The sequence below is a fragment of the Rhineura floridana genome, chromosome 8, assembly GCF_030035675.1.
Source record: "Rhineura floridana isolate rRhiFlo1 chromosome 8, rRhiFlo1.hap2, whole genome shotgun sequence".
NCBI classification, from domain to species: domain Eukaryota; kingdom Metazoa; phylum Chordata; class Lepidosauria; order Squamata; family Rhineuridae; genus Rhineura; species Rhineura floridana.
The window spans coordinates 129,228,765-129,252,682 of record NC_084487.1 but is presented as its reverse complement, the minus strand read 5'-3'; the positions used below and the strand labels follow the sequence as shown (position 1 = coordinate 129,252,682).

Below are 23,918 nucleotides of genomic sequence, written 5' to 3'. Positions count from 1 at the left end.
ATGGGAAACTCTGTTTTAATGTAAACCTGGCTCTTTGTTGAAGTCATGATGGGAAGAAGGGAGGGATGAGGGAGGATTGTGTGTCCATGATGCTCATCCATGGCCTCATAAAACTGGTTTTTGAAGCCATGGATGAATGTCTATGGAACCACTAAATTTGGATGCATCAACACACAGTTTGTAGAAGCATTCAATTTCTGGGCTGTTCCATAGCATCAGGTGAATTCTGTTCTGAATGGCAGTTTTTGCAAAAGTGTTCTAGTTTACCATTTTAGTTTTTGCAAACATCTTGCTGAACTAGGCAGTGTTGCTGAAGCTGGGATCACTTAAGAATTCTAGTCAGGATGTATAATTAAGAGTGTTACACTTTAAAATATCTCCTGAAAAAATTGTGTTCAGGGTTACTCCCTTTTCAATAGTTGGGATGCATCCTGTGCTTTCAGCTTAGCTTTTATGTAGAATTAAGTAGGCTTTTGCATGTACCCCCCCCTCCCGCAAATCTTAGGCTGCCTAAACATACAAGGGCTAGGAACTAGCTTTGTAAAGAAAACACTTTGCATAGCTGCCAGAACTTATTATCCTCATCTCTTCTCTGCTAGTTTGCAAATATTAGTTCATCTTAAATTGCCCCAGGCCAGGAGTGCAAAACTCTAGTCGCCAAGTAGCCATTGGTGCCTAAGCAGACGAACGTGAATTGCTACAGAAGTTAGGAAGTAGGTTTCTTTTCTACTTGGCTCCTAAATCTTGTAAAAATATTCATACCCTTGTCACGGTACTTACAAACTTGCATCCAAAATGGAGGAAAATATCCTTAAGAATTATATGGAGATCTCATGAAATAAGTGTTAGTGGGGTTTTTTGTGGAATAAGTTGCAATCAGTCATAGGCAAAAATAGAAGTAAAACACAGTTTTTCCTAAGTACTCCCTCTTACTGGTTTATTGGGGAGCTGAGAACAATGAAGAGCTGTGATCCCTCTTGGACCCTTTCTATGCCCTGGTAATTTCTTGGTTGGAATATTGCAATGTTCTTTACATGAGGCTGCCATTGAAGACAGTTTGGAAACTGAAGCTAGTCCTGAGCAATGTTGCTAGATGACCAACCTAACCTGGGACTGTGTGAATATACCACCTGTATTGAAACATCTCTACTTGTTTCTGGAAAGTTTCTGAACATAATTCAAAGTGAATTGAAAGTGAATTCAAAATGAATATAAAGTTAAATTGAAAGTTAACCTTTAAAACAGAGGTCCTTTCTATCTGCAAGCCCTGCTTGAAAGGACTAAAAATTACTGAAGCCCACTAATCACAAAATGGTGATACAGAGCCAGTCCCAAAATCATGGAGAATGGACATGGGATTTGGCATAAACATCTGGCAATTACTGAGATTATTTGTATTGATATGTAATCCATCTTTGGAAATTTCTAAATACCTTGTGGCAGAGAATTTCATAGTGCAGCTTTTCTCAAGCTTAATACATTGGCTCTGGAGGTATTGTTTCTTAGCTTCCACATTTTAAGCAGCGTTTGCTGTTTCAAAAGTCCTCAGTGGAGAAGGCTTTTTGTTCTGCATTCTTCCCCACATGTGCCTCAAAGGTATTTTTTACTCATCTTCTGATATAAGAACAGTAGCCAACTGGATGTCTATGAGAATCCCACAAACAGGACTAGAGTGCAAGAGCACTCTCTTTTGCTCCTCATTTCTTCTCTCCCTTTGTAATTTCTCCTCTCCTCCTTTCACACATAATTTGAATTCTATCTCTTCCCCAAAACTGCGTTGTTTCATCCCTGCTGCAGGCATAAAAGGTTAAGGTGCAGCAGGAGGCAGGGGAAGCTGCAGTTTGAGAAAAATTATTTTAAAGACCTATATTTGGAATGGCAAACTTGTGGCTCTCCAGCTCCCAATAGGACCAAGGGCCACAGTTCCCCCATTCCTGCGCTACATAGCTTTGGACCAAAATACTTGTTGGACTGACTTCTTCCATATCACTTTGCTAGTCTACTTACACCTGACACGTACTATGGGTAGCATCGGGACCTTTTCAATAGTGGCTCTTCACATTTGGAATGGCCTCCCTAGGTAGGCATACATTGTGCTCTTCTTACTATCATTTGAATGCCTGGCAAAAGAACTGTAAATATTTAACTTAGAGCTGTTTTGGTTTTACTGTCTGTTTGAAAGATCCGTTGTTTTAATTTGTTGTGTTTGTATGTTTGGTTTTATTGTTTCTTACTACTTTGTTAGCTGGCTTGAGAACATAAGTTTATATTAAAGATGCAGAACATAAAACAGATGGAATGCCAGTGGGAACACAAGAGGGTGAAAACTGAATGTGAGTCTGCCCAAACACAAGTGAGCAGGATGGATTGATTTAAATTAAGGGAATTTTAAATCATTATTTAAATCCTCTTTTAATATTTCAAAATGCTCAGGAAGCATTCCCCCCCTCACAAACTCGAATTTGAGTTTTGGGTTTACTTCACAGTAAAGTAGTTTTTGCTGTGAACCATCAGTCATTTATGTTGAGATGAACCCTTAACTCGTTGCTCTAAGAATTAGAATATATTTGTTGCAACTAGTGTCCTGCCCAGAGTCGGTAAAACCAGACGGAAACGAGGTTTGCTCTAATTCTTGTTTTATTAATGTGATGGTTACATCCAAAGTAGTGCGCTTCATAAACCTGACTCACTACTTTCCCTAACTAGTCTAACTTAACAGTCTCTGCAGTGTGTGGGAGAGTTGACTCAGCACCAGAATCTGGGTGGGCACCTGCTTAAGTAGGGAAGGTCTTCATGCGTAAATGACAACTCTGCTGGAGTTCCACCCTCTGAAAGTCCCTCTTCTCACGCTTGGCAAGGGGGGGGCGAGCCTCCGCCTGACCATCCGACAGCGGGGCTTCACTGGGTGACAGCGCGACTTCAGGAGGTGGGAAGTCAATTGGCAGGGAAGCGTTTCAACTGCCAGGCGGGGATTTTGGGATGGGCGGGGTTGGTACACGGGAGGGTCGTTTCCCGACAGCTCAGGCAGGGAACTCGTCGGTGGGGCTGGACCTGTCTCGGTGGGGGTGCTGGCAACATCACCCTCCCCCTCCATGCTCCATTTCCCCCCATCTCCCCGGGCTTGGGCTTGTTTGGGTAGGCGTCCTGGAACTCTCTCACCAAGTTTGGCACATGGGCATCGTCAGCTGCCTCCCATGAACGCTCTGTCTGATCATATTCCTTCCAGTGGATCAAGTACTGAAGTCGCCCTCGGTGCTTTCGCGAGTCCAGACTTTGCTCCACTTCATATTCCTCTTGACCGTTCACAGCCGGGGGAGGGGGGGCGGAGGCACCTCTGGTCTCTGGTGTGAAGCAGGAGAATGCTCTAGGGTAAGCAGGGAGCAATGAAACACCGGATTTACCTTGGGGGAAGGTGGCAACTTCAAATGAAAGGCCAGTGGATTGATCTGAGCCTAAACTTCAAAGGGACCTACTTTCTGATCTTCCAGTTTATGATATCACTCCCGCGTAGGCAAATAATGCGTGGACAACCACACGTCCCCCACGTGGATTTTGGGTCCTTCTTGACGATGTTGATCGGTGACCCTCTTGTAATTGTTCTTCGCTCTCTCTAACTGCTCCTTCAACAACTGCTGCATCGCTTGAAGCTCTTGCACAAAGTCCTCGGCTGCTGACACAACGCTGCTGACGTGGGGGGCAGCAAAAGATTGAGGGTGATATCCCAGATTGGCACAGAATGGGGTCTGTTGCATGGTGGTGTGTACCACATTGTTGTAAGCAAACTCTGTGAGGGGCAAAAAGGAGACCCAGTTGTCTTGCTTGTAGTTGGCGTAACAGTGGAGGTATTGCTCCTATATGGCATTCACTCTCTGTCTGACCGTCCATCTGCAAGTGGTGGGATGATGACAGTCTCAGCTCACTGCAGAAGTCGCCACAAGGCTTGCCAAAAGCGGGCCATAAATTGCAGGCCCCTATCTGAGACCAAACTGTCGGGCAGACCGTGCAAATGATAAATGTGCTGTGCATACAACTGTGCAGTCTCACGTGTGTTTGGAAGTCCCGAGCATGGAATGAAATACGCCATTTTAGTAAAAGCATCCACCACCACAAACACTGTTGTTTTCCCCTGTGAGGACGGGAGGTCAGTGATAAAGTCCATAGTCACCATCTGCCAAGGACCCTCGGGCGTTGGGAGTGGTTCTAGGAGTCCTGCTGGTCTTCCTGTGACACGTTTGGATCAGGCACAGGTGGGGCAGGACTGGATGTAACACTCCACCTCCCGCTTCATCCGAGGCCACCAGAATTCCCTGGTGATTGTAAAGTTTTAAAAACTCCAGAGTGCCCTGCGGTGGGGGAGTCATGACATTGCCACAGGACCTTGGCCCTCATGTCCCCGGGGGGCATGTACATAATGTCATAATGGTACAGCACCCCCCCTCCAACTTAAAGTTCTCTATGCTTCCAGAAGGCTGCTCCTCTAGTTCAACACGCTTTTCCTCGACAAATGGATCTTGTTCCTGTGCCGAATGCAACTCTGCCACCCAGGAGTCCTGCCACCGCTGCCACCATCTTCTTGAGGGGTATAATCCATTGCGGCGGTCTTGGGGACGTGTTTTCTAGACATTCCAGTTTGCGGGACAGAGCATCAGTGTGCTTGTTCTGTGCCTGGGGAACGTAGTGGATTTTGAAATGGAAGCAAGTGAAGAACTGAGCCCAGCGCACTTGTCTCTGGTTTAGCTTATGGGCGGTGTGGAGGCTCTCTAGGTTTCGATGATCTGTGCGCACCTCTACCTCATGCCCTGCTCCTTCCAAAAGATGTCGCCAAGGCATCCCGGATGGCCAGCAACTCTTTTTCCCGCACGGTATAGTTTTGCTTGGAGCTTGTCAACTTTTGCAAAAAGTAGGCTCATCTGACTCCTCTCCCTGGTCTAGCTTCCCGTGTGTCTGGGTTGCAACAAATGGAACCTTTATGTAATCGAAAGGCATAATCCAAAACCTTTGACAGTGAAGCCCATACGCATTTTGTACTGTAGAATTATGTCTGCTTATAGACAAGGTATGTACATATGCAAGATTACTAAACAGGATTACCAAGTTGAAGGTTAATCTTCTAAAAGTAGAACTTATTTCTGAGTAAACATACTGTAGATAAGATTGGACTGCAGCAAGGTTCCAGCCTTTCCAAAAGCAAGGAGTAACTGATACAATAGCCCTATTTGGACATTATAGCACAGCGCCACCAATTTGAGCACTGTGATTAAGACTGCAATCCAGTACACACTTACATGGGAGTAAATCTCATTGAACCCAATGGAGCTTACTTCAGAGTAGACATGGATTGCAGCATAAAAGAGGACTATTAACAAGCAATACTAATGCTGTGATAATGAACTTGGAAGCAAGGGCCTCGGCTGCATTGAGTAATGCCACTCCTGATGTCACTTGGTCCTCTTCTAACACCTGCGCATACAGTGCAATCCTCTGTAGGGAGACCAGTTGGGCGCCAAATCCCATGGAAGCCTTCATGCATGTAATTATAGGTGTGAAGGCCCTCCCCCCTACAGTTGTTTGCACTGACTGGGTTGTATTCAGCTATCATTATTATTATTTTATTTATTTACCAGTCTTTCACACAAAGGTCCCAGGGTGGGTTACAACAATTTTAAAATTCAGCACTAAAAACAGCCTGAGTCCCAACTCAGAAGTGACCCATTGAAATTAATGAACCTAAATTAGTCATGTCCATTGGGTCTGCTCCGAGTAGAGCTAGCATTGAATACCACCCTTTGATTTGCACTATAAGATAGTCTGTTTGCACAAGATCTGATTGGCTAAGATGCTTGCTTGTCTTTGCCATATCTCTGTGGTGAGAAACTTAACTGATGTTTCTTATGACAACCAATAATAATTCATGACCTGTGCCATTTTGTTATGCTTTGCTCATGCCCATCCCACACCTTAGGAAAAGCCCCTTTCCAAGTTCAGATTGAAACCAGCTGAGGATTGGATCGGCTGTGAGTGATTGCCTCTTGTAGGGGTGGGAGACCAGTTACATTGGTCCGCCCCTGGAGATTGATGGGACCTGAGGGATTTCTGAATACTCTGGTGGATTTTCCAGCTGGCATGGCTGGTGCTCCTGCTGAGGTTCTAATTTCGCTATGGAGTAGTGAGATGGAGAAGGCCAGTGACAAGATTGCTCCTAAGTGTCCTCTCAGGCCATGGGGATTCCAGGAGGCTCCTTGGTTTTCTGAGGAGCTTCAGGCAATGAAGTAGGCTGGACATCTGCTAGAGCACAGTTGGTGCAAGTCCCGTCATGAATCGGACAGAATAGAGGTATGAGCACATAGCTGTTCCTACCACATAGTAGGGGTGGTGGCAAAGAGATAATCTCTCTTGGCTTCTGTTGTATCCTTGGTGAATCACACAGCAGAGCTTTTTAGAGTAATAAACTGCTGCTCCAGACTAGTGTTGTATTGTTAACAATGGACCAGTCAATAGCCTGATGTGTGATGTTTGCAAATCACTTTGAGGGCAAAATCACTTGGATCCATGCTGAACTTGTTGCCAAAGTTTGTTCAGGTCTGTTGGAAGTCCCTGGAGCACCGTCAGATTACTTCTATCTAGTCTGTAATATTCCCATAACTGGATACCCCTCACATCTTCAAGTTGCTCAACTTGCCTACCCTTTGGTCTTGCATGGTTGGAACATCTAGCATTCTGCATGTGAACTTCCCCATTTTGATGTTTGTCAGTCTCTCCATGGCGAAGCTGGGTGTTCAAGGTTTTGTCTCATATTGCTGTTCTAAAGCAACTTCTACCTCTAGATTCATTTCTGTATCTCTGCAATACTAAGTAGTTTGTGGCAAGCAGGCAAAGAGGTTGGATAGCTTGTGTAGTGTGGGTAATCACTAATCATTTTACTCTTCTATACGTCTGTACTGGCATGTTACTAATAGCAATAGAGTAGTATTGATGATTCCCTTTATTTAGGGTTCCTGTGAATACAAGATACAGTGTTGCTGTGCTTGTGCACGTGTAGTACAGTTTGGTGTGGCCCTCCTTTTTCCTCCCATGTTCATCATCACAGGAGTTAAAATGCTCACAGAGTTAATATTTCTGACAAATATATCTTCCGTGGGCAACATGCTGAAATGGGTGGTTGCTGTGCAATTCCAGGCACTCCTGGATAAGACTGAAATAAATTCAGATAATGAATCTGATTCTTTGGCCTGGGTTTAGCACTGAAATGGCTTTTGTTGCTATGTTAGATGACCTCTGCTGGAAGGAGGACAGTGGGAGTGAGACCCTGCTAATTCTCCTTGGACCATCTACCATATTATCCTTCTAGATCTGTTGTCTGTGGTGGTGGGTTTCTGAACTTTGCTGTTTCCATTCCTACAAGGATGGCCATTTCCAGAAAGTGATGCTGAGAGGCTGTTGGTCTGCTGTTGTATGGCGGTGTTCTTTAGAACGCTTGTTCTCATGCTGTTTACATGAAGCGGCTAAATAAGTGATCTGGGGATTTGGGATAAGGTGCCAACTTCATCTACTTCATTAAATTTGAAGGTGCTGCTGATCCCTGTAATCATTAGTGGATCATTAATGGACTGGATGAGGGCCAGTACTCTGAAGCCCAACCCAGATATAGTAGAGGCATACTATTGGTGAGTGGTTCACTGGTCTTGGGCAGTGCTGTTCAGCACATTTGAGAGGATTTCATTCCCCTTTAAGTATCAGGTCTACATTCTGGAATTGCTTGTAGATGCAGATCTGTTGCTAGAGGCTCAAGTGGCTTCTGTGGCGTGAAGTTCCTTTTTCCAGCTAAGACTGGTATGTGCTAGCTATAGCAGTACTGGACAGAGATCCTGGCCACAATTATCCATAATCTAGTAATACTGTGTTTAGATTACTGTAGCATGTTGTACATGGGTCTGCCTCTGAAGACGCCTTGGAGACAGCAGAAGAGTAGCTAAGTTGCTGGCTGGTACTAGGTGCAGGGAATAATACATCATGCCAATCTTAAAACAACCACACTTGCTGTTGGTCTGTCTCAGAGCATTTGCTCTGGTTGATTCCAGATTTCTCTGCTATCATAAGTGAGGCAGGGAGACGATAGGGCCTTTTGTGGCACCATGGTTATGGAATTCTTTTCCAAGGAGGTTCTACTGGTGTCAATTGATGTCTGTTATTATTATTATTATTATCTTTATTTATACCCCGCCATCCTTCCAAAACTGGAACTCACGGCAGCTTCCAGATGAAAAACACATATAATTAAAACGTACGGAGTGTAGATTAAAATAAAGTTAAACCAATTCCAATATTAAAACCATTCATATAGCTAAAAGACAATAAAAAACCCAGTTTAAAAATGGAGGAATAAGGCATTAGCAATGTAGTTCCCGTCAAGCCCTATCTTTAGCATCCGTCAATACCAAAGGTTTGTTGGAATAGAAAGGTTTTTGCTTGATGCCGGAAGGTCTGTTCAGCCCCATCTGAAGAATTCTTAATTTTCCCCACAACTTAGATTTGATAGCGTTAAGTTTGTTTTGTTCTGGTATTTTCTTTGCTGTGTTGTCAATTAGCATTGATATTGTTGCTAATATTATCCTTTTAATTGTGTGTGGATTTTACATCTTTTTATTTTTAAGTTCCTCTGCAAATTCTTGTCTAGATTGCAGAGGAGGGTGTAAATATGCTACATTAAATAAATACAACTCACTTCTGATTTGGCTTTTTAGAGAGGATAGGGTTTAAACCATCTCTCCGACATCTAATCACCATGTTTGTCTTGTCTTTCTTTTTATAGAGCAATTGTGTATGTATCTTGGAATAAATTGGGAATGATTTCTAACGTGAAATTACTATAGGCCTTTAGGATAACATGGGTCATATTAGCCCTCCATCAAAGAATGGCCAACAGTATTATCCACCCAGGTACAATTTGTGTCTCATCTGCCAGATACTTGACAACCTCAGCTCCATTTTGCAGTCCCAGGCAGGGAGCCGAAAGAGGAGGTCTATTTATTCCCTGATGTACTGTTACGTGCAGCTAGCGGTGGTGCATTTGACTTGGTGGGTCATGACTTGTGCAGGATTGGTCTACACTGCAATCTTTTACTACATTTTATTGAGAAGGAAAACAAGATATAGAGTAGATCGTTATAACTGGGGTTAATAATTATTTACATATTTAACCAGTGGTTCATTATTTAATAAGTTGAATGGATACCAATCATGTATAACATTTATTGTGATTTTAAAGTGTTGTAAGCTATCTTGAGTGGTGTATAGGTACTAGAATGGCAGGAAAGAAATGTTCATAAAAATAAGAGTCTGAATCTTCTATTTCATTATTGCAACAAATTGGTATTGTTAGTTAGTCCATTGAAGCAAAGGGGCACAGTTCTATTTACCAGAGGTTCTCAAACTCATTTCCCCACTGAGCACTTGAAAATTCCTTGGGGTCCTAATAAACTTTTTTATTTAGACCTGATATTGTAGTAAGAACCAGCACTGTATGATGACCAAGAACACTTGGGCAGGTAGCTGAGAAGGGCCCCCTGAAGTGGTGAAATGTAAGAGTGTAATAATAGACTGCACCAGCTTGCGGTATTGTGAAAACCACAGGCTGTAGACCAGGACTGTGTTAGCATATTTGATAAATCCTGCCCTTGGTCAAGACAGCCATTGTTTGAAAAACAAATCAAGTGTAGGGCTAAGTACAGTCTTTCCACAGATAACCTGAATGGCACTTGTGGAGCCAATTTGAGAACCTCTGGTCTGTGCCACTGTTGTACAATCCTGACTGGCATGGGATTTGCTGCCAACAAGAAAAAGCAAGGATCTTGTACACAGTATCCTTAAGTTTCTGACCAGAAATATTTTATCGTGCTAATTTAACTGTAGGTACAAAACTACAGTGTGCAATTTTATTAATTTCATCAAAGATTTGCCTCTAAAATGCGTTCATGACTTTGTGTTCCCACCATATATGAAAATTTTGTTTTTATGCTTTCACAGTCCCTCCAATGTTTTGGAGAAACATTATTGCACGTACAGTGAAGTTTAACTACAGGGGTGGGGAACCTGTAGCCTGCAGGCCTAATTAGGCCTGAAGCAATTCCCATTTTGGTCCACAAGACCATTTTCTCTAAAACATGCCCACCTGCTCCAGACCTGACATCAGGTGTGGGGGCAGATAAGAATATTGCTCCAAAGAAACAAACTGGAGCTTAAAGTGAGCTCCTTGATCGTTCCTTTGCAAGTGGCGCTCGCTGACAGCACCACTGAGATCTGCTGCACTAGGGAATTCCCCATAGAAAACTCCATAGTGCAGCTGAGGAGAAAGCCTTCCTTCAAAGAGTCTTGCTTGCTTTCAGCATAGATCATCTGTGACTGAGTGGGTAGCTTGGCCTGTTACTATTATCTTGGAGATGAAATGTTGCATTTGGAAGAACTGAAATAATTTGAGGCTGACTTTGCAAAGTTTTGCAAAAAGCTCTTCAACAGAAAGAGAAACGAACACCTACAATTTAATATTAAAGCAAGATATTGATAGCAGGGGTCAAATGTACCTTGAGAGTGCTACAAAATAAAAATAAAACAAAACTTTAATATAAGTTTTCTAACACTTTCATGTTCCAGGTATTTCTCAACTATAATGAAGCGTGAATTGGCATGTTGTGTTTCATTCCTAGACCCCGTAAACTAATAAACAGCTGAAATGTATATTTTTCTAGTTTTTGGGGTTAACTCCCCCTATTTAATTGACAGATAAAACTGAGAAACCATCCAAATAAGCTGCAGTGAGTTGAAGTGACCCAACAAAATGCTGTTCATTTTTTTTAGCTACTCTTTATAGATGTTTCGTTCGGAACCTGTTCTTTTCATTTCTTGTGAGAGAGGAACGGTGAAAGTAGAAATACATTTTGTCTATTTTCATGATCGATAAATAGTTCACCGTTCTTAGTATCACTCCAAATCATTTTAGGAGTCAGTCGCATTCCTTTACAAACCTGTTTTCTGTTTTTCAGTTAGAACATTCCTTGTTACACAACAAAACTTTTTTTAAATCATTGCAGAGTTCATGTTGAGAAAAATTCTGCTTTTGGGGTCATTTTGGGAGCAAATATATGCAAGCAACCTGTATCCTCACTTCAGCAGGTGGCCATACTTAATGGCAATTCTCAGTCAAAGATCTTTCTGTAAACATATATTTGCAGAATATGTTATTGAGGGTTACCCTCAGGAATCCACATTTTACAGGATTCTGGATTAAGTATAACAACTTTTTCACCACTGTGCCTCTAGCCAGGAAATTTCCTAAAGAAATTAGGCACATTAAAAAATGAATACACCAGAAATTCCCCAAGAGTTCCTTGCAAACAAATTTAGAAGTATCAAAAGCAGTATTTTTGGTTTTTGAGAAGATTTAACATTTGTAACTTATGTGCCAAAAAGAGAGAGAAGGAAAGACACATTCTTTTAAAAATAACCTAAAGGTGGTATGTACAACTGTGACTACATAGACTCCACAGATAATTTGAAAAGCAAGATTTAAGAGTGACCAATTGTATTTTTCCCAATAAAGTAGATACTGCCTGTTTAAATTTGGATATTATTTGACAGATAAACAAGTCACAATGGAGTGAATATGCCAAAAGGCATAGTGTCCTAGTAACATGGATCCAGAGTTGATCAGACCCTGGATATGATACATTTTGGAACTGTTGTTGTTGTTGTTATGTGCCTTCAAGTTGATTACAACTTACGGTGACCCTATGAATCAGTGACCTCCAAGAGCATCTGTCATGAATCATCCTGTTCAGATCTTGCAAGTTCAGGTGACGTCTGTGGTTTTCTTTATGGAATCAATCCATCTCTTGTTTGGCCTTCCTCTTTTTCTACTTCCTTCTGTTTTTCCCATCATTATTGTCTTTCTTAGTGAATAATGTCTTCTCATTATGTGTCCAAACTATGATAACCTCAGATTCATCATTTTAGCTTCTAGTGACAGTTCTGGTTTAATTTGTTCTAACACCCAATTATTTGTCTTTTTCGCAGTCCATGTTATGCGCAAAGCTCTCCTCCAGCACCACATTTCAAATGACTTGATTTTTCTCTTAACCGCCTTTTTCACTGTCCAACTTTAACATCCATACATAGAGATCCGGAATACCACGGTCTGAATGATCCTGACTTTAGTGTTCAGTGATACATCTTTACATTTGAGGACCTTTTCTAGTTCTCTCATAGCTGCCCTCGCCAGTCCTAGCCTTCTTCTGATTTCTTATTGTCTCCATTTTGGTTGATGACTGTGCCGAGGTATTGATAATCCTTGACAAGTTCAATGTCCTCATTGCCAACTTTAAAGTTACATAAATCTTCTGTTTTCATTACTTTAGTCTTTCTGACATTCAGCTGTAGTTCTGCTTTTGTGCTTTCCTCTTTAACTTCATCAGTACTAGTTTCTGATCTGTACCACAGCATTTGTTTCAAATCGTTACTGGTTTCTGCTAATAGTAGAATCGTGTCTGCATATCTTTAAATTATTGATATTTCTCCAATTTTCACACCTCCTTCCTGTTGGTGCAATCCCGCTTTCCGTATGATACCTTCTGCGTACAGATTAAACAAATAGGGTGAAAAAATACACCCCTGTCTCACACACTTTTCTATTGAGAACCAATCGGTTTCTCCATATTCTATCCTTACAGTAGCCTCTTGTCCAGAGTATAGGTTGCGCATCAGGACAATCAGATGCTGTGTCACCCCCATTTTTTAAAAGCATTCCATAGTTTTTCATGATCTACACAGTCAAAGACTTTGCTGTAATCTATAAAGCACAGAGTGATTTTCTTCTGAAATTCCTTGCTGTGTTCCATTATCCAACATATGTTTGCGATACGATCTCTGGTGCCTCTTCTCTTTCTAAATCCAGCTTGGACATCTGGCATTTTTCACTCCATATATGGTAAGAGCCTTTCATTTTGGAATAATATGCTGAAAATTATGAGAAGTAAGAGGCAGGGGGACAACCCAAATCCATTGTTGTTAAATTAATATCTACATCTACAGTTTGTGAGTTGTGGCTTCTGAACATGTCCAGCAGTTGTACTTTGGCACAAACCATATTCCCATTGTGAGGTGCCCTTATTAACTAAATGCAAGTGAGGTTGTGACTTTTCTAGTACAGATTCCAGGGACTGGAATATCAATCCACCTTTGTGCTAAGCAAGTGTATGCATAGGTAAATCTTGTTGCAACGTGATTTGGAAATAAAGACACTTTTCAAGTCTGAGATGAGACTTTCTTCCAAGTATCATGTTGGCCACAAATCAACGAACATAGATGCGTGTGAGGTGTGTTTTCATGTGTTAGTTACTCTTGTTGACTGCATACAAACACAAAATAATTGCTTTGCTACATCAGGCAAAGATCCTACATTCCGTTTCCAGCTGTGGCCAGCCAGATGTCTCTGGAACCTTATAAGGAAGGCATGATTGTGGTGACCCATTCCTTGTTGTGGGTTGTAAGATGTATTCAGGCTCTGAACATGCAGGCTTCATTTAGAAATCCTCCTTAGAAGTAGCATTTGACAGACTGTCTCCTGCAAATTTATCAAAATCAATTTAAAACTTTCTAAGCCAGTGGGATTTTACATCTTGTAGCAGAAAATAACATACGTTTGTTTGTCTTGTGAGATATCTGCCTACAGGTAAGTGAGTTTTTTTTATGCTGACTGCAATATGGGTATTGTTTGATTGTTGGCTTAGTGGATACAGTTGGAATGTGGGTGTGGTCCAGAGCCTGCCTTGGTATCAGGACAGGCTCTGCCGTGGGGATGACACCAGAGGGAATTGTTCCTTTAGGTCGTCGCTTCAGGGAGGTACAGGGTCAGGGGCACACCCCTCCCCATCAGTCAGGATAATGGAATTAGGGTTGCCAGGTTTCTTGGAGACTCTGGATTTTCAGGGTCCTGTCAGGGTGAGTCACTTTAATCTCCGGACTCTCAGCTTTCAGTTTTTTTTAAAAAAGATTCTAGGTGGTCTAATTCACGAGATATACACCAAAATATCAGCCACCCCCCCACTGCAACGTCTGTTAAATGAACTCATAGCAGACTGCTCTAATGCTGCCCTTTTAGGTTTGTAGCCAATAGATGAAATCAGGGTTATGATTTGTTGACCTCCAGGCAGTACCTAGACCCCACTGCAAGTTTAGAAAACGGTTGTTTTTCTTGCTTATCTGAAAATCTCATAAACTGAGTAAAAATATATTTCAGTGTTTTTCTCTCTTGTGTGCAGGAGTCAAACAAGTTTAAATTTTCCTGGGCTGTTGAAGAGGGCAGTGTTTTGGAAACCTTCCCAATATGAAGCTTTAATCCAATACTTCATTTTCTGGAAGTAAAGCTGCAAAACTAATCCCACGTACCAGGAGTAAATCCCATTGAATTCATTAGGATTTACTTTTGAGTAGACATGGTTAGGATTGTGCTGTAAATTAATGGGATTTTTGAGTGAACATAGCAAAGGACTGTCTTTTTGTTGTAAATCTTTCTCTCCCCCTCCAATCCTATTTTTAAAGCAACTAAGCAGGTCTTACATAGGTATCACTGCTTTTATTATGTAGGAAACTAATACTGATTTTATTTTTTTTGAAAAAAAATGTTCTGCAATGACCAACCAGTTTTGACAATAAACTATTATATAGAGTGTGTGTATTTTTACATCTCGTGGGTGTGGGTGTGGGTGGAGTCTTTGCAACAACCCTGTGAGGTAGGGTTGGTGATTGGAAACCAAGGCAGTTCACAATAGGAAATAAATCCCTTTATAATCCAATAAACATAAAAACACGTATAAACAGTTGCAAAACAGCTTAAAGTGGCATGATTCTGAATTTTAGGTTGGGTGAGTGAAGTTTCTTATCATGCATGCTTCCCTGTCTGAGTAAGCCCCATTGAATACATTGGCACTTTCTTCTGAGTAAACAAACATAAGATTGCACTATAAATATCTTTACAGGTTGTGTAAATAATAAACATCTTTGATAGTCATACTTATATAAATATTTCTTCATACTATGTCCCGATAAGTATCTGATGATTACTACGGTTGTACATCATTATTTCCTGCAAATTTTAAGTGTGCCCTTCTTCCTTGGGGTGGTCATGGTTTTCCTCTTTTGTTTTAATCCTGAGGGGCAGATTAGGCTGAGAGATGGTGAGCAGTTCATAGTCACCAAGTAAACTTTATAGCTCATTTCCACTTAAAAAATTAATTAAAACAATTTACATGCAGGCAAAGTTTATTAAGTAGATCCACACAATACATTTAAAGCACGTTCAACTTGCATTTAAAGCACATGACTTCTCCCAAAGAATCTTGGGAAGTGCTGTTTTACCCTCACAGTTATAATTCCCACCACCCCTACAGTTCCCATGATTCTGTGGTGTGATTCATATGCTTCAAATGTGTGTTGAATGTACTTTAAATGAATGGTGTAGATCTGCCCTAGATATGCTGTGCATTCATTAGTGAATTTTAAAATATACTTTTTTAAACAGGGGAAGGGCTATAGCTCAGTGGTGGGGCATATGCTTTGCATGCAAAGGTCCAAAATTCAATTTCTGGAAAAGACTATTGCCTGGAATCCTGGAGAGCCAGTACTAGTCCGTGTCATCAGTACTGAGCTAGATGGTACCAAGTGGCCTGAATCAGTAAAAGGCAGATTCATTTGTTCCTAAGAGTAGAAAGAGACCCAAGGGCCACAGTGACTCCAAAATTTATTTATGTATTTTATTTACAACATTTATATACTGCTTTATTGTAAAAAAAACCTCAAAGCGGTTGAATTTCAAAGGGAATTGAAACAATAAAATTATTGAGAAAAACAGTTAAAGGCAGGTATTTAAAAACATTCAAAATAATAAAACAACAATGAGCTAAAAACAGATAAAAAAACACAATTGCTTCTACATGTCTGGATAGGCTTGCCTAAACGAAAATGTTTTAGCAGGTGCTGAAAAGAGTACAATGAAGGCATCTGCCTAATGTGAATAGGCGGGGAGTTCCAAAGCATAGATGCTTCCACACTAAAGGACTGGTTTCTTACAAGAGCAGAACAAGTACGATGTATCACCCATAACATGGAAAGCATGCCTTGAACTTTGTCTGGTAGCAAATCATCAACCAGTGCAGATTTCAGAGCAGAGGTATTATGTGCTGATAGGGTCCCACTCATGTCGACAATTGTGCCACAGCATTCTGCACTAACTGCAGGCCCTGGTCAGGTTGTGCTGCATGAGGATTTCTGTGACCTTGGCTGACTGGCTGCTAGGATTTTTTTAGTTTTGGTTTTTGGTTAAGGACCCTGACTGGTTGTGGGATACTGAGTTTTCTGCCTTATTCATAGGAATCTTGTTGTGGTTGGTGTCGTATTGCATTTAGGAAATCACCACTGTCTTTTCTTTTTCTATTTCATCATCATCATTGTTTATTTAACAATTTATGCACAAGGCAGCTTACAACATGAACAGGGAAAAAAAAGTTACACAAGTCACTGTAAGAAATAAATTCAAATAGTCAATAAGTTAACAAAAACACCATAAAAGCATACAATAAATTGATACATCCTTATAATACCTAATAAAATCCAGCAATAAAATACAAAAGCATAATCCCAATAACAGCAAAACAAAAAAACAACCATCAGAAATTAAACTTTTACCCAAACAGAAGCCCCTAAACAACACCCCACAGTCAAGGTGGTCTTTGGCATCTTGATACCTTTTACAGCTGCAGTCAGTCATGGCCCCACCCTTCCAGGCCAGGTGGAAAGAGGCCAGCAAGCAGGGAGAGGGCCTTACAGCCAAGATGGTCTCTGGCATCTTCAGATAGTGAGTGATACCTTTTACAGCTGCAGTCAGTCAAGGCCTCTTACCTTAACCTCACTTCCTTACATGCATAGAAGCAACAACAGTAGTTCCATGTGCTCAGTTCAACCCCTTAAACCCACTGATGATGCACCTTGTTGGTTGCATGACGGTTTGTTTCTTGCCCAATAGTGGTAAAAGAGAATTCACATACTGGGAAGTGTGGCTGCAATTGTTGTTGTTCCCAAGCTGCTGCCTGTGAAGGTAGACCAAACCATGTGTGTTTTTTCTCTAATTGTTACTCACTGGAATTGGGTTGGCTGTAAAAGTGAGTTATAGCAGCCCATAGGGTAGACATAAAAGGGTGGAGAATCCTCTTACTCATTTCTCAGACCTCTTTCTGAAGTAAAGGGTCAAATCTGTAAAGACGTTTGGCGCAGCCACGTTAAAATGTAGGGGCAGGTCATTCCAGGCAGGGGGTTGCCAACCCTGCTTAGATATGGATGCAGAGCATCTCTAGTCATTCTTTACCAACAGCACAATCCAAACTATATCTACTCAGAAGTAAGTCTTGTTGACTTCTATGGGGCTTAGTCTCTTAGTAAGTATGTTTAGAATTGCAGCCTTCAGAGGCATCCATCTTTACACCTGAGTGCTCCCATCTAACATCTCCACAACACTAGGCTCCTTTCTTCCTACAATGGCCTTCTGGTGACTTGCGTGGCCTGGCCTGAGGGCACTTAAACTCTTCTTGTCAGAAGTAAACTAGATTATATGTAGTCTACCCAGGTTCCATATTTTAGCTATCTTAATTTCCAATCAGATAATTGTTTTTGTTTGAATTGTATACTCCAAGCAACTGTGGTTGATGCTTAATGTATCATGCTTAATTACTTCACTCGAGCCCGCCCCTGTGACATCACTGGAACCCGCCCCTGAAATCTCAGGGTGTGGGATGCTTTTGACCTGGCAACCTTGTATGGAATTGCATTGTGAGTGACAAGCCTATGACCCTTACCCAGATTGAGAGCCTAGGTGAGGAGTTTGGTTGGTGGTGTTTGCCCTGAATGAGAGACAGTGGGAGGAGTTTTGGAGTGGTATTATACTCTTCCACTTGCCTTTGTGCAATGTGCCTGTTACTGGGCCTTAGTTTATTCTCTGTGGTCCTAATCTCCCATCTATATATAATGATACCAGATGATGGCGCTAAAATGTGTCTGGGTTGGCCAGCAACAGGGATTTGCGAAGATGCTACTCCTCTTTCAATAGTGGTGGGAAGGGGAAGGCATATTCAGGGTGGAGGGGCTGACCACTCTCTGGGGAGGAGGCCTAGATGTTTGGCCCCGTCCCCTGTTTCAGCCCTTCCACTCCTCCTGAAGTTACTGGAAGCTTATCCGTGGAGCCTTCTGGTCTGATGGTTTTGAATGCCAGGTCAGTCCACAGTAAAACCATGCTCATCCAAGACTTGATTGTGGATGAAGGTACTGACTTGGCATGTGTTACTAAGACTTGGACTGGTGAGCTTGATGGGACTAACCTAACTCAGCTATGTCCATTTGGGTACTCGGTAGAGCACCAAGTAGACTGGGGAGCCGGGTGTGTGGAGTTCGCTATTGTTCACAGAAGTACTATTACCTTTAACGGAAAACCTCTTGATTTTGGGATGCACTTATAGAGACAGATTGGGGATGCTGCTGGTCTATCGACCACCCTGTTGCCCAGTGGCATTCCTGACTGACCTGGCCATGGTGGTATCTGGGATGGTGTTGGAGGACCCCAAATTCAAGGTGTTACTATTGGTATATAAAACTCTTAACATCTTTGGAGCAGTTTACTTGTAGGATCGCCTTACCCCATATGTACCCACTTGACTGCTTCAGTCAGGTGCACTGGCACTGTTACAGGTCCCACATAATACTAGTTCTGTACCTGTAAGAAATTGTTATTCTAATGTGGCTGCACTTACACTTTGGAGCTCCCTGCTTGTTGTCATATTTTTGTTGTATTATTTTGATGCCTGCCTAAAACTTTTTTGATAGGTAAGCCTATCCAGACGTATAGATGTTGAAATCTCTTTTTAGTTTGCTGCTGATTTTAATGGTCTTTAAATGTTTTAATTACTTGTTTTTTACTTTTTATTGATATTTTTAATATTTCTTATATTTAATATTTCTTAGAGGTTTTCTTACAATCAAGCAGTCTATAAATTTTGTTAAATAAAAAAGAAGTTGATGTGTAGTGTGAAGAAGTACTTCTTGTCCGATGGTCCTGACCCCAAGGCTGGTCAGGATAGTTTTCTGTCTCCTGGTTCTTCTATCATGAGTGGAGCAGATATCCACTTTTGTTTGCAAAGCTATTATAGTGTTAGAGTGAGTTACTGTAGTTATGGCAACCAGGATCACTTGTTATTTCAAATTCCCCTTATTCCTTAAGAAATGTGATAACTGTGGAAGTTCTTCATAGTCATGAAATGCTAACTTGCTAGTCACTTCAATTTTGGCTTTATGTCTGTTGAATCCTTAATTTCTCTTCTTTCATAGCTTTTCCACTGTTGCTATATGCAAATCGGCGTGATCTACGATTGGTGGATGCTGCACAGGTCAATGAGAATGCTACAGTTGTGGTGGGTGGCTTGGAAGATGCAGCTGCAGTGGACTTTGTATTCATCCATAGCTTGATATACTGGAGTGATGTAAGTGAAGAAGCCATTAAGCGAACAGAATTCAACAAAACAGGGAGTGTACAAAATGTGGTTATTTCTGGGCTTTTGTCACCTGATGGGCTAGCTTGTGATTGGCTGGGTGAAAAACTGTACTGGACAGATTCTGAAACGAACCGGATTGAAGTTTCCAATTTAGATGGATCTTTGCGAAAAGTTTTATTCTGGCAAGATTTGGATCAACCCAGAGCAATTGCCTTAGATCCTGCAAGAGGGTAAGTTTTTGTTGTCCTTTTAAACTCTTTTGGGGGATGGGATACTTTTTGCCAGTTTTGTAAAGGTTTGTAGGCAAATAATACAGATAAAAACTAATTTTGCTATAGCATTAGCAGTTTGAAAGGCTTTATTCCTGTAATACTGCTTATTACTAGATGAACCTTCAGATGCAGAGCACACTCTTTCTGGATTTTTGTTTGTGCCATAAAAAGCTGTTCAGTTATCAAATGAAACAGATTTAGAAGATCAGTTGTTCAAGCAGAATATGCTAGTGTTCATTCAGCTAATATATTTGGTTGCAACCTTGCCTTCTCCTTCCCACTCTACTCCCATATGAGAGTTTTTATTTTCGCTAAAGAAATCTGGTGGAAAATTAATTGCTTTTAGCACCATTGATACAAATGGCCATTTATAGCATAGTGTAAGTAAAAGTAAGATCTAAATTTGGTGACAGGAATCAAAGAAGAATATAAGCAAATGCATTTACATGTAAAACAAATGCTTATATAAATGGAAGCTCTAGACCAGGGGTACCCAACATGATGTCCCACATAAGTTGTTTTCCAACTCCTGTCAACCCCAACCAACATAGCCAATGTTCAGGGATGATGGGAACTGTAGTCCAGCAACATCTGGAGGGCACCACAGAGGCTACTCCTGCTCTAGACCAATGGTTTTCAAATTGTATTCAAAGAACAGTGTAGTTCCTTAGAGGGAGATTGCCACTACATGTTGATAAACTTACAGACATGCTTCTACTAAAGATAGCTTGGCCACAGACATGTTATCTACTCCTGCAGGGAGCAACCATGAAGGAGTGTTGAATGTGTGTCTAAGGCAGTGTTCGTCAACCTTGGGTTCCCAGATGGTGTTGGACTACAACTCCTGTCATCCTCAGCCAGCTTAGCCAATGGTCAGGGATAATGGGAGTTGAAGTTGAACAACATCTGGGGACCCAAGGTTGAAAAACACTGCCTTAGACACACATTCAACACCACTTCATGGAGAGGTATGCTCTCAGTTCATGCAGGGTGATGGCGAGGCCCAACAGACCTGAGTGAAATGTGTGCATGCCTTAGCTCACATCCTCAAATCTTCTGCAATGTACAGAGGTTCCTTGGTAAACTAGTAAAAATGGAAAATGTTCCCTGACATTGCTTGGGATGGAGGTTGCTTTCCTCCTATTCTATAAAAAAAATAAAAAATGTGTTTTTTTATGTTATTTACTAACCTAAGAAATTTATTTTTCTTTTGAGAGATGAAAGTAACATAGTTTTCTGTGTCTGTTTGCACATCAGTTTCTATGTGACTACAACACTATCCCTTGTCCATATGGTATTAATTGCAACTCATAAAAGCTAGTGTGGGCTACAAGATTTACTGACTTCCTTGAAATTGTCATCTTAAGTGTTGCCAGCAGCTCATTAGTAATGTTTTGGGGGACTTCCCTCAGTTTTTTCTCCTTATATCTTCACCTTGTTGTCACTTTGACACTGAAGTGATTTTCACAGGTGAAATTCTGAGCTCGTTAAATGGCTCAGAGATTATGTGGAATGGTCTATAGCTGTACTTGTATGGACACTTACCAAGTTTTATGAAATTTGCGTTGAAGAGTCATAGCTACGTTATCTGTTTCTTGCACATAACAGTACTGTTGCTTAAGCATATTACTTGAGAGCAAGTTCCACAGATCTAAATGGAATTCACTTTCAAGTTAAATTATTGATTAGGAAGCTTTTGTCTTGCATTGGATACTAATTTTAGTTCTGTCATATTTCTTGTTTGCATTGCTATAAAGCTGCATTAAGAGCAAGCCTTCGTTTCTGATTTGCAGAATACAAATAATCATTGCTGCAATATTGACATTTGTATGTGGTGTCTTGGCCATTTCACAATCTGTAGTAAGAATGTGTAACTCCTTAGTGGTGATCTCTGTTTTGTAGCTAGGTTTACCAAGCGGATCTAACTACTGACTCAGCAAAGTTCGAAGTTTTTGTTCCTCACCAAGCCTTGTTAATAAGTCCTCCTAAGTTACTAGCCTGCAAACATTTTTACTTGCCTGCATTTCTCATCACAGGGGCCCCTCTTTCAAGTAAAAAGCAGGCTAGTAAAATGTTTACAGGCTAGATTAGAAATGCAGAAGGCTGGCGGAAGAGGAATGGAGAACAACCTAGCTCCCTTCACAGCTCATTTAATGTGCAGGAAAGGGCTTTGCCTCCTGTGCGTCTAACAGATAAAGCAGTGTGCTGGAGGTGGAGTCACGGCTTGCGCCATTCTTTCGTGGTCAGATTGCTGTGCTTCTGCTTCCTTTCCTCTGCAGCCAGGATGGAAGCTGACCCGGGGAACACTCTGTTTCTCCTTTGCTAACCTGCACAATTACCTGGAGGGATTTCACACATTTGCCTGTGTGGAATTCCTTGTTGCCAATGGCGACCAGGCAAGTGATTCAATATTTATTTATTTAATTAATTATTTGAGTTATATCCCACTCTTCCTCACAGCAGGAGCCCAGGGGGGCAAACAAAAGCACTGAAAACACTTTAAAACATCATAAAACAGACTTTAAACATCTTTTAAAACATTTTTTTTTAAAAAGCTTTCAAGACATCTTTTTTAAAAAGGTTTAAAACATTAAAAAGCAATTCAGACACAGACTGGGATAAGGTCTCAACTTAAAAGGCTTGTTGAAAGAGGAAGGTCTTCAATAGGCGCCAAAAAGATAACAGAGATGGCGCCTGTCTAATATTTAAGTGGACAGGGTAGGTGCCACCACACTAAAGGTCTGTTTCCTATGTTGTGTGAAACGGACCTCCTGTAAAGATGGCATCTGCAGGAGGCCCTCACCTGCAGAGCGCAGTGATTGACTGGGTATATAAGGGATAAGACGGTCTTATTTTCAGGTATCCTGGTCCCAAGCTGTATAGGGCTTTGTACACCAAGACTAGAACCCTGAACTTGGCCTGGTAGCAAATGGGCAGCCATATACAATATACAAATACAAAACTGTCATCGCCTTTGTTTCTTATCAAAGGAGGAAAAGCCCATCCTTCTATCATTGCTTGTGGAGAATAAGTCCATCAACTGTTGTTTGTGATAATGGCAAACAGTGATCTACAGAATGCCAAATGCTGGGGAGCAACATCAGGAGAGGGTTGTTCCCTCTGTGCCCTACTTTTAGGCTTCTCAGGCATCTGGTTTGCCATTGTGGTAAGCTGGTTGCTGGACTAGATGGACCATGTGTTCCTTATGTCCTTTGGATTGCCAATGTGGTGCCTATGAACTCACATGCACTGTAGAGGGGTCCCCTCCCATCCCTACACCACACGCGCTGAAATTAGGTTTGAAGAAAGCTTTTTATTGGAAAGAACAGAAGGCTTTTTTAAAAGCCTAACTGCGGAATGGGGAGGGAGACTACAGCTGGAGAAAGTTACTCTTCTCAGCTGTTACCCCTACCACCAAAAATTATCCCGTACTGCAATTACGATTCAAAGAAGCATACTCTTGGCTCCCCTTCCTTGGGGAGGAAAGGGACTTGCCCCTCCCCTGCTGCAGTTGGCTCCAACAGAGGATGTTTTTCCAAGCCTAATTAGTGGCATGCACTCTCTCTCTCCCCCCCCGTGTGTGTGTGTGTGTGTGCACGCACACATGTATGTTGTATGATTGTAGGGTGTGTGTGTGATACATACAGTGGTTTCTCTAGTTTGCAAAAGTGCCCATGAACCCCAAAAGATTGGCAGCCCCTGTTCCTTTTATTTCCATCTTCAACGTGTTTTAAATTTTCTATTTACACATGCAGAAAGCACATATATACTATAGTAGGGGAGGCTCATTAGTGTGTGTGTGGGCTGTCACCATTCAAACGGTTCCTGTGGAATTGTTCTACATGCTGTAAGACTCCCTATTGTGAAGAGAAGCGTTGTTTATTCCATGTTTAGTGGCAGCTGGCAATGATAGGTGGCGAGAAGAAACCTGCCACCAACACTAACGATGCCCTGTTTGCACTTTTTGACTGCTGCTATCACCAGCCTATTGAATCAGATGAGATCAGAGCAGCAGACAGTAGTCAGGGTTTGAGAGGGGCAGAGCCATGTGTTAATATGTGTGTCC

General features: G+C 41.5%; 1 protein-coding gene across 4 annotated transcripts in view; it reads left to right on the top strand.

The window, feature by feature from the left end:
- The window catches only part of LRP6 (LDL receptor related protein 6), a 173,508-nt gene that overhangs the window by 9,828 nt on the left and 139,762 nt on the right, over window positions 1-23,918 (top strand). For 3 of the 4 annotated variants that reach the window (XM_061582494.1, XM_061582496.1, XM_061582495.1), the window contains one exon: window positions 19,417-19,810. The exons of the other annotated variant lie outside the window; for it this stretch is intronic. In XM_061582494.1, coding sequence (XP_061438478.1) covers window positions 19,417-19,810 — 394 coding nt within the window. The remainder of the gene's footprint in view (window positions 1-19,416; window positions 19,811-23,918) is intronic. 4 annotated transcript variants of the gene reach the window in all.